The sequence below is a fragment of the Pithys albifrons genome, chromosome 2 (assembly GCF_047495875.1).
Source record: "Pithys albifrons albifrons isolate INPA30051 chromosome 2, PitAlb_v1, whole genome shotgun sequence".
In the NCBI taxonomy this organism is placed as follows: domain Eukaryota; kingdom Metazoa; phylum Chordata; class Aves; order Passeriformes; family Thamnophilidae; genus Pithys; species Pithys albifrons.
In genome coordinates, this window is record NC_092459.1 from 22,044,606 (window position 1) to 22,056,327 (window position 11,722).

The following is an 11,722-nucleotide window of genomic DNA, read 5'->3' on the forward strand; positions in this document are numbered from 1 at the left end:
GGAAAAAAAAGATAAGACTGAACACAGGTACTGTGAAGTTTTTATTGCCACTTTTTTGGTAATACTGTCCTCCCAGACTCATTCCAATGAAAGGTTTATTTTGCCTTGGATCTCTGGGGCATGACGTGCTCTACAGGCAGAGTAGGGCATAGTTATGGCCAACTGGTCAGCCCCTGGAGCTGAGGCTCTCTACCTTCGGTAGTTAAAGGAACCAGCCATGAGATGTGGCTCCATACATGACATCCCTCAGCTCTTCCTTGCAGAGGTGGCAGCAGGCATGTGCTCAGTGCCTCCCTCTGCAGAGGCGGTAGGTAGCCCCTGAATCCAGTCCAGAGAGCAGCAGAGGCCAGTTATGCAGGAGTCATGCACATGTCAATTATGGGAAAAGGTAAAGGAATCTTTGCCAAATATCTCTGAGCTGGCCACTAAGTTTGGGCAAGAAAATTCATATTTGGCACCCTACTTTTTTAAAGAAATGTAGAGAACTGATAGCTCCTGCTAAAGTACAGCTTATGGTAGTGGTCAAAAAAGGGGGTGATGTATGGAATAGATGCTAAAGGATTTGTTGCAGTCTCCAATAAAAGGAATGAAGAGTGTCTGGAAAAAGCAGTGAGGCACCTTGAACATATACATATATGAAACTGGGTCCAACCCTGCTGAGAAGGACTTAGGGGTGATGGTGTGTTGGACATGATCTGTCTGTGCGTGTACAGACCAGAAAGCCAACTGCATCCTGGACTGCATCAAAAGAAGTGTGGTCAGCAGGTCAAGGAGGGGGATTCTCACATGTACTTTGGTCTTATGGGATACCATGTGGATTTCTGCATCCCGTTCTGGAGTAGCCAGGAAAGATGAAGATCTGCAAGAGAGGGTCCAAAGAAGGGCCATGGAGCTGATCAACGAAAGGGCTGCAGCACCCTTCTCATGAAGACAGGTTCAGAAAGTTGGGCTTGTTCAACCTGGAGAAAAGCAGGTTTGGGGGAGATCTCATTGGGGCCTTTCAGCCTGTGAAGGGAGTTTATTAGAAAGATTCTGTACCAAGACCTTTACTGATAGGACAAGCAGCAATCAGTTTAAAGTGAAAGAGGGTAGGTTTAAATTGGACTTGAGGAGGAATTTTTTTATGAGGGTGGCGAGACACTGGAAGAGGTTGCCCAGACGAGTTGTGGGTGCCCTATCCCTGGAAATGTTCAAGTCCAGGCTGGATGGGGCTTTGAGCAGCCTGGCCTAGTAAAAGATGGCCCTGCTCATGGCAGTGGGCACGGATTGGATGACTTTTGAAGGACCCTTCCAACCCAAACCATTCTGTGATGATTCTACACAACATGTGTGCAAGGCTGGTGCAGTGGAGGGATTTCTTCCACTGCGTGAAGAAGCTGGAAGAGTGTAGAAGGCTATACATGATAGCTGTGGTCCTTGAGATCATCCATTTGTACCTTCCACAGTCCCACAGACTTGAACTAACCATGCATCGAGGAGGGCTGAAATGCTACCAAATCAGAATGGCAGCAGGGCAGTCTGTAAGAAGATCTGATACTTTTATTAGATCAGTGAAATGGTGGGGGGAAATACAACAGTTAAAAAAAGGAACAAGAAGAAGCCTTCAGGTATGAAAGCCGCTCCCGAACCCTGCCAGGGAAGCTAAAGCAGGAACTGGTGTGGTAGCACTTTCACATCCATGTTGCATGGTGAAGAATTGGGCCCCCTACCAGAGGAGGGGTGAGTGGGGACATGGACACCCGGTCACCGTAATGGGTACAGGTCGGAAAACATGTCATCATTGCAGTAGCGGGGACCCACCTGGGGACTTCCCTTGGCCCTGCCTCCTTCACTTCCCCTCGGAGGCTCCAAGAGCTGGCTGTGGGGCTTTGCCCCCCTCGCCATGGGGCAGGGGCCACCCTGGGCCACGGGGTAGGGCAGCAGAGAGACGCAGCTGCTGCGGTAGGTCAGCAGGGATTTCTCCCCACATGATCCATCTCCCAAAGGACCAGTGTCAGGCCTGAAGGCACCATGCATACCCTTTGTCACGGGCAGGACGTGCTGAGTGCTTAGGTGGGTGCAGTGCTGGGAGGACGGGGCTGTGCAGGGCACAGCAGGGACACCACAGAGCCTCTCGGTGCTGGGCATCCTCCTGAGGGATGAGCTGTGGCTCCAGGTCAGCTCCTCTCTGGAGCCTCCATCCTGCCCAGCCGCCCTGGGGTATGGTGGCTGCCCAGAGCTGCTCAGCGTCAGCTCCTGGGAGCTTTTGCTTAAATGTCCCCTGAAATGAGCAGGTAGCAGGTAATCATCCGGCTTGGAAAGAAGCAAAGGCAACTCTTCTGGCATTGGCACTGCCCCTGTCAGAGACTTGGGAAAGCAAAGAATGGGTTAGTAAAACAAGGTACAGTCTGGTCTCTCCCAAATGCACTCAATTAATACAGGTAACAAAGCAGAGGGTGTAACAGAGCCTCCCTGTAGGGGAGTGCCTGTGGGATTTAGGGGCAAACCAAACAGGGCTCCCAGCTCATGGATCTGGATTTGTTTCACCAGGGTTTGCCCAAAACCTGTTTTACTCTGAAAGAATTTTTTACACCTCACATTTACAGCCTTTGGGATCCACTGCCAGTGTGTACTGAGGAAGGATGTAAGAATTAAATTATGCTGATGAGTTTGACACCATGGAATTACTTTTTTCCTATAGAGTTTTGAAAAGCTAAGTATATGATTTTTTTAATCTGATTGTGTTGAAGTGGCCTTTTCACTACAATAATAAGCTTCAGTTTTCAAGACTATTTCTAAATAAAATTTTCCTATTTTTAAGGGTTTTTTATTCCAAAAGCAGGAATTTTATTCAGGGAGGGATCAGCACCCAAGAATTATTCTTCTGTGCCTTTTGTTCTGGATATTTCACAACTTCTTTAATTGCCCTAATTATTGGATTATAATTATGAAAACTGTAATTCCTTTCAGAATATTCATTCTGTGCTATCATTTCTGATGTGTACTTGCAGGTCTCTGTTCTTTATAATTCTGCCTTTTCACTTTTTTAATTATAGTGATTTTTCAGACTGCCAGAGTAGCAAAGCTTCTCTCAGCTGTTCTCCGCTCACCATGAGAAGAAATTCCAACAGTCTGGTGTAGGACTCAGCTCACCTTTAGCAAGAGATCCATTGATGACATAGAAAGAACATCCTATATATCTCTCACTCTATTCTGGGCTCATCTTTTTTCCAAAGTTCTCCTTCCTTGGTCTCTTGTGAACACATTAAAGTTGAATCCTTTCAGAATACATTTTTGCAGATTGAGTGGCACAGATTCTGCATGTCAAATCGGATTCCAGAATTAGTTGCATCACAGCCGATTTTGGCAGAATGCAAGTGTGATGGGTTATTCCCAAGGAAAACCTGCTGGAGTGGCATGAGCTGGAAAGTCACCTGAGGGTAAATGATATAACTCTGACTATTTCAATCCTGGCAAAACCCAAGGGGAATAAGCAGAGGTGGAGTGTGCCTTCACTTTTCCACAGCACCTTCTCCGTGTCAGTGGAGGACCTTGGGACACATGTCAGTATGGAGAAAACATGACCTCCTCCTGTCTGTCCAAGGGTGGGGCATTGCCTCCTGTATCTGAGGATGTCCTCACAGCCCCTAATGGTCTGCAGGTGGCCAAATCCTGCTCAGGGACAGCTGTCCTGCAGGAGAGCATCTCTCTCCCTGATGGACATTAAGTCTGAGAATAAAGCAAGGCAGTCCTGATACTGAAGCAAGTGGGTTTTCTAAAGTAAGGCTGGGGGACTGCGGGAAGAAGTAAGGATTTCTGAATTTGTCTTGTTAATAGTAAGTTTGTTTTGTCAAGATATACACAGTATATGATAGGCATAACCTACAGGTAATGCCATATATTGTATCCTATATTAAAATCCCTTTTCACAGAAACACAAAGAGAATAATATTGGAAGGGACCACAGTGGGTCATCCAGTCCAATCTCCCTGCTGAAGCATCCTTGTTAGAGGGATGCTCCAGTCCCCTAATCATCTTTGTTGTCCTCAGTGGACTCAGTAAACAGTTTGTGTCTGTGTGTATGTGTACACACACACACACATCTTCCTCCTGAGTTCAGTTATTGCCAAAAGTATTTTCCAGTTCTCAATTGTTTATTTGTTACAATTTTCTCATGGAGTGGGGCAATCAATATTAGAAGTTACAACCAATTAAAACCTGCTAATATTCTCCTTCAATGTCAATACTAATTAGACTAAATATCTAATTACTTTATTCCCAGATTTCTTTGCAATTACTTTTATTTATGGAGCAGCACTAACAAAGAACTTGTAGGAAATTTTTCTAAAGGTAACTCTTGCATTTAAAATAGGAAAGAGCTGATGCTCTAAAGCTATTTCCACACAGCTAAATGAAATGAGGCTGAGGACTCACACTGGTAACAAGGACCAAAAAATATGGCCTGTCAGTGTCCACACTAACTCCTGGTCTTGAGCAACCTCTGGACCTGAAGAGAAATGATGCAAGGGCTGTGTTGCAGTCCACCAAGGGCTGTTTTTGACAGCATCAGCTTGAGATTCTTAATTGCCTGTGTCTTGTAGCACGATGGCACGTAGCGGCACAGGTAGGTTCAAAGCCAGCTGTGTACAGTGAAGGGACCCAAACCTGATTCAACCTTGTCCAAAATTCTGCCAGGAAATGGTCTCTGGCACACACTGTCCTTCTGACCAGTGCTAGGGCATTTTGTCTGTGAGCATAAGTTAGTACTGACCAAATCCATGTCAGGGACCACGTGGATGGTGACATGACTGAGCCTGCCCTCCAGCCTCGCTTTGTTTACCAGTATAGATGTAATCTCCTGCTACCACCAGGCCAAAATTAGCTCCAGAGAGGAAGTAGTGGCAGTGGATGACAGTGTTGAGGTGGCCAGGATGCTCAGGACAGCCCTAGTCCTTCTTGGCTTTATCATAGAGAGGCAGAATGTGATGATGTTAAGCCTGCCCTCACCCAGACCCAAAGCCCAGGTAGCCTCCACTGTGCCTTGAACCACAGAGCTTTGACCCCAAAAATTCATGAATCAATAACAAGAGTTACCTCAACCTCTGGTATTGTTTTTAATCTTAGAGAAGATGTAGAAAAAGCTGTCTGTGCTTTTTGAATTGATCTTCTTGCTTCTGCTTCTAGTTTTGTTTCCGGACGTGGATGGTCATGAGCTCCTTTGGACTTTAGAAAGTAATTATGGTATGTTAAAGTCAGAAACAACCTTGTTGTTAATCTTAACGGAGCAGAATTTGTAGCACAGGCCAAACCCACACAAATGGCCTAAATTAATGCTTTGTATTTAATAGGATTTATTTAATGTGAGCACAAGTAACAAACATATCTCACATAAAGTGGGATGAGGTAGAAGTTCTCTGAAATCATAAAACCAGTGCATCACATTTATGTGCAGAAGAGTCTCTGCACACTAGAGCCTCAGTTGAAGCCACAAGGTCTTCTGCAGCTTAGCTACAGTGTCCCTGCAGTTATTTCCATTTTTCTCACATTTGTCATTAGTTTCCATTAGCTTCCACTGAGAACTCATTTTATTTAGCCTGTACATAAGTGAAAGACTGGAAAGCAGGAGACAGTTCTGTTGTTACGGGTCTAAACCAGGACTACATCTTCCAGAAATAGTGTCCATTCTTTAAACACATGCACACACTGTTTTCCAGATATAAGTTACACATAAAGCAGAGATGGCATTTCCAAAGACAATCCCTTGGGTACAGCCATTTTCTGCTGCAAGATAACCTCATGCTTATGCATGATGCCTTGCAGAAGGACAAGAGATAACATGGTATTTCTGGCTTTCTGAGGACTTCTTGGTTCTTGAGTACCTGAGGCAAAACACTTCAAAATAAACATATTTTCCCAGGAGCCTAAATAAAAATTACATTATGCTGTAAAATCATAGTAGTATAGGCTAATTTAGGCTGGAAGGAACCTCTGGAGGTCTAGCTCAACCTCCTGCTCAGGCAGGACTAACTTCAGAGTTATATCAGCTTGCTTAGGACTTTGTGAATTCTTTTTTCTTACAGTCATTTGACTTTGTCATATTCAATGACTCTTATTTGTTGGAACAAAAAAATTTGCTTAATAAAACTTACAAAAACAGTACTTCAAATTAGCCTGCATAATGTTAGGCAGTTTTATACCAACCTGAAAAAATATGAATTGGCCTTCATGCCTCCAGAAGTTGGTAACTGGGTAACCACCATGGCCTCGGCAGGAAAGGAGTCGCAGTGGTCCATTGCAGTTTGGACAGCATTTTCCTGGAGCAAAGATAGTGGGAAACATTTTCTATACAGCAGTGATCAGATGAATTCTATGTGATACAATGGTTCATTGGTAGTGGATTGCCACTTCTGGTTTGGGGCTCAGAAATTACACTGAGAAAAACTGTAAAAAGCTTTCAAACACAAGCAAAAATCAATATAAACAAACTAATAATTGTCTTTTTTCTGTCCATTATTAATATAACTGTCAACAATTATTTCTATTACAGCTTTATTACAATTTTATCACTTATTATCATGGTCAGTTTTAGTTGTTTTTCTCTTGTCAGTGTTTGGAATGTCATATGTGTTCTTGTCTTGACTTTTCTGGAAGACATTGTTCTGGCCTCAGTGAGTGCATAATACCTTTCTTTAGTCAAAATGTACATTAGATTCAGAAATCAGTATGTGCTAGCTCTACTGAGCAATCACAATTGTTTGGAATGGTGTCATTGAAGACTGTGCGTGCAGCTCTTGTTCTCTATTTGTATTGTCTTGCTCCAGTGATGTGACTGTGAGGCCTGTTTTCCAGTCACCATGGTTTATGACCAACTTCTTTCCTGCAAGACTTGCCTCCTGAGTTACTCCCAGGCCAGTGCATTAATGAAGTCAACACTCAGGTCGGCAAGAACAGCACAGCAGGAAGATGTCTGCACTGCACAGGTTTCTCAGTAACCTCTCTCATGGGCCTGAGAAGAATCCCTAACCATCAGAAATAGAGATGAAAAAAGGATTAGGAAAAAAAGAAGAAAATAAGCAAGCAGCCAACTACTTCCCAACAGTAAGAAATGTAAAATGCATTGTTCAAAATCAGGAGTTGCATTGGAATATAAGGAATGACAGAAGGAAAGGTGGATAATCCAAAAGGTATCCAATACTTTTATTTCTTTTATGTGGAGTTCACTTTTGAACCACCATATAATGAACAGCCGTGTTCATACTCACGCTGTTGTTTTTGCCTGGCTTTATCACATATGGCTGGTCTGAGGTAGATCTTCCTTCCATCCAGAGTCGAGCAGTCATTGCCACAAACCACCACCCCGAGGCAGGATTTTTTTAAGATGCGAGAGTTGTGGTTGTTGGTGTTTCTCATTGCCCAGCTGCTGTGGTGCCTCTGAGCATTCTTATCCTCTGAGCTATAGATATGTTTTACGTAGGAATCTGGCCATTCTTGAAACCAATCTATCTGTCTTACATCCTGTGGAAAGACCAAAGCAAGCCACGTTTTAGGCTGGCGAAGAGAAGAACTTGTGCAAGAGCCATGCAGATTTGGTGCTCTGCTGGGTGTCCCCCAGCCTGGGTAACTCCAGTATCCCAGCATGTGACACTGGTTGTCAAGAGGGAGCAGTGGAGGGAAAGCAGAAAAAACAGTTCATTGCATCTCCCCATGAGCCCCAGAGCATTGAGAAGGCCTGGCCAGGAGGTGGTTCTCGTTCACCCACAGGTCCAGCTCAGGGCAGGACCTCCTCAGGAGTGGAAGGTGAGGTGAGGTGCTTGATGTAGAAGAGCAGAGACTGTCCTTGCAGGCAGTAGTCACCCTCTGGCTAAGCTCTGTTAGTTTTCATGGCAGAGATCCTGCTATGCCTTTCAGTCTATTCAAAGGAGTGTTACACTAAATTATGTGGCTTGATTCGGCTCAACTTGCTGGAAAAAGGGCAAAACCAGATGGAGACTATGTCCATATTTGTAAGTCTTTACTTCTGGACTTTGTTTCATTTTGGCCTAAGTGCTATGAAAGACTTGCACAGGGATTTTTCTGAAGTCCAAAACAAAGAAACCCAACATCATGGTCAGGTTTTATTTTCACTGCTATGAACTAAAAGAAAGCCCCAAGGACAATGCAATAAAGAACAATAAAAAATAAAACTGGAAAAACCCCCAAAGGAACAAACACACATCCTCTCAATGGGTACAGTCAACACGGTAAAATGTAGTAAGTTATAAAGGACCTAACATACCTACTAAGGGTTTTGAGGGAAAAGATCTTGTAATGGGTACAAAAACTTAGTAGGAATTTCCTCTAAATTCCTAATCCCAGCCACTGAGATCCGTGATCGCAGTAAGAATATCAATCAACTCCCACTAACTCCCATGCTCCCTTGGTAGCCATTGGATAATGTAGGGAAAGGTGTCAAGGAAGCCTCCACATTGAAAAGCAGGTGAAGGTGATCTTGAGGAGAAGAACAGGGAAGGAGACAACCTGAAACATGGAGGCTTTGGGCAAACAGCACTGGTACAATATGGAAGAGGCTGGGATGCAGTTAGAAGACAGGGTTGGGAGGTGAATGGCAGAGCTGGATGCTAAAGGAGGCAGCAGGAGAAATCTGAAAGAAACCTACTGGGGTGAGGAACAGGGACCTGATGCTGGTGTGCAGGGTGTGTGTGCTTTCACTGGAGAGCATGGCTGAAACTTTTAGATAAGAGTACTAGAAAAGGACAGAGGCAGGTGAAGATCACTATTCTGCCTCTCAGCAAATCTCTGCAAACACGAAGTAAGGTTTTTCCAGGTGTTCATGGAAGACTGTTGGCTCCACGCAGGAAGACAGCCCATCTGCCTGGAGCCCAATCTACAGTGAGACTGAGCACCCACAGTCACAAGGCAGTTGTGGGTGCTCTATTTCTTTCTCATAAAGTCCTACCCAGAGCAAAAACAAGCCCAAGATACCTCTAACTGAAAGCTTAAAGCGAAGGGCAACTTTCCCCCCTGCTTTCCCTGCACCCCACCCACCAGTGGACTAGAAAAGTAATGTATCTGCAGCATTGCTATTTTTTATGCATCAACAGCTCTTACAATAGTTTTTTTAAGGAAAAATGTGTGACAATGTCAATATTTTCTAGCTTTTCAGGAAAATACTGCCCCATACCTGGAGGTGAAAAGAGAATAAAGGCAATGAGGGATAGATGACTGAGAGAGCATTTAAGATCAGTGGTAGAGTTGACTGGTCAAAACTAAATAAAGTTCTAAGACACATACCTGGGGAAGTTTGATGTCATTGATATCCCAACTTGTCACTTCTCCCTGTTGGGAAGCAGAGTCCTCTTGCTCCACAACAGCTTCATCTGCACCTTTCAGCATTTTTAAATTCCTTCCCAAAGTTAGCGAGAAAGTCTCTCCTGGCTGCTTTTGAAGTTGCCTGGCTGTCAGCACTCTCAAGCAGTTTACAACCAGGAAGCTGTTTCCTGAAGCTAAATGATAGAGAGGCTGCTCATTAAAGATAAAAATCAGTGTTCTTCTGCCAGAAAAACTTGTTCCATTAAAAGTTTTGCAAGCCAGCGAGGCAGTGGAAAATATAGCTTAGAGATAGCCTGTGATGTTACAGAGACATCAGTTGCGGCAAGCAAATCGTGCCTGTGTCATCTGTTCTGCTTTGCTCCATCTCCTGTCATACCAAGCTTATAGTCATGTAACTGCTCAGAGCCTCTTTGTCCATCTGATTCAACTCTGGCTCAATATATCCAGAGCCAAACTGACTGAACAGCTCAGCAGCTGTTAAGAGGCCTTTGAGCCGCGGCTTACCCATTAGATACTTTGTGCATTGCATGTGACAAAGGTGAGCAACAAGAAGGGTCTGCTTCATCACTTCAGGTGAAGTAGTGCTCAACCATTTAAAATACCGTTAGTATCTGAGAGTTTACCAATTGCATGAGGGAAGTGTAGAAAAGGAGGTTGGGCTACCTGCATTTTCCTGTCTCAATGGCAGACTGAAAAAAAACCAAACCACCAAGGTATGTTTGTTCAAACCTACAGGTTTTGCCTGAAATCTTATAAAGCATGTGGCTACCCTATTCTGAATTTCAGCGCCAGACTAGCTTAATAACCTATTGTGCTGGTTTTGTCTGGGGTAGAGTTAATTTTCTTCACAGTGGCTAGTAGAGGGGCTGTGGTTTTGATTTGTGCTAACATAGGGCTGATAATATAGTGATGTTTTTGTTTTTGATCCTCAGGGATTACACGCATGAAAAATGTTGTTCTTTTTGCTAAAGGAAGAAAAGGCAAATCAGTTTTCTCTTCTTGGAAACTGGTAAAGCTTCAATATTTTCAGGAAGGTCACTGTAGTTATGCCATTTAAGGTTTTATTAAAGACTGCTGAGTAGTGGTAGAAGTGAAATCTGCTTGATGCAATTCTATTTCATAGACTTTATTAAGAATAATTTATTTGTTATTTCTGTCTCTGCATATGCATGATCTTTGGAAAGTGATTTAGCCTTCATTTGTAGAATACCTGTAATCTTAATTTCTCATGCTGTATTATTGCCTCTAAAGGAATAGTTTGTGGATATTTGCAGACATTTGGCTGTATGGTGCTCTGGTAGCATAGTCAGAGCTCCACTGCCCCATGTCTTGGCTCAGACTGTGGCAGTGGGGGAGAAGGAAACAAAACATCCTGCATGGAAAAAGACTCTCTCAGAGGGGTGCCTGGCAGGCAGCAAGAGTGTGCTCAGGAATCTGTACTGAGGCTGTTTTTGGAGGGCAACTAACAGGTTCAAAGGAGGTGTTACACCAGAGGAGAAGGGAACATAACCACTCAGGAATATAGACAGCTTTAAGACACATCAGGTCTTCATGTGTTTTCATATTGTGCTACAACAGAGATAGAGATAGGAAAGTCAGGACAAACAAAATGTGAGCTGCACTAGAAAACTAGTTCAATTTGCTGAACAAATGACCCTTGACTACTGTGTGCTCTAAAACATGAAGTGATTTGTTATTCAATCCACAATGATAGCCTCAGTGCTTTTAACATTATTGTTCAGAATGAGATGGCTTGGAAATTGATTTTTAATTTTCTTCATTAGAGAAAACGGAGCATTTCATCTTCATATTATATTGATAGAGATAAAACAACAATTAAATATTATCTTAAAGATTAACGAAAGACACAGATAATTTTATAATAATACACACAAAAAATGAAGTTAGGGAATCATACATGTTTAGTTACTTGCAGGCAAAGGCAGAAATAGTAGCAAAAACTCTGAGCACTAATTGCAGAATGCTGTGGCATATCAAATTTGTGATTGTTGTGTATCTTTAATTATTAATTAAATGTAGTTGCTTTATAACTTACTAGGCCTGAAATATATTTTTTTCCTTTTTCCTGCTTTTTTCCGCTGCTTTTTTCCTGCTTTTTTCCCCTGCTTTTTTTCCCTCTCCTTTGTCCTCCCCTCCTTTTTCCTCCCCTCCTTTTTCCTCCTCTCCTTTTTCCTCCTCTCCCTTCCCTTCTGTCTTGCTTTGAGGGGAAAAACCAAAATGTTTACCCACAAGCGGTGGAATCACACCACTCTTTATCAAATTTAAGAAAAGGAATTTTAATACAAGAAGGATAACTGTTCTTATTATATATATATATATATATATATATATATATATATATATATATATATATACATATATATATGTAAACAGACTAGTGCAAACCACTTCC

The 11,722-nt window shown here is 43.0% G+C and overlaps 1 protein-coding gene across 1 annotated transcript; it reads right to left on the reverse strand.

The window, feature by feature from the left end:
• Positions 1-1,743: 1,743 nt before the first annotated feature.
• On the reverse strand, positions 1,744-9,372 carry GCM1 (glial cells missing transcription factor 1). The gene is made up of 5 exons (XM_071548151.1): positions 9,271-9,372; positions 7,242-7,494; positions 6,181-6,293; positions 5,074-5,202; positions 1,744-2,346 (listed from the first exon to the last, which is right to left on the reverse strand). Exons 1-5 carry the CDS (start codon positions 9,370-9,372, stop codon positions 1,744-1,746), a joined length of 1,200 nt encoding a protein of 399 aa, XP_071404252.1.
• Between the last annotated feature and the right edge of the window lie 2,350 nt (positions 9,373-11,722).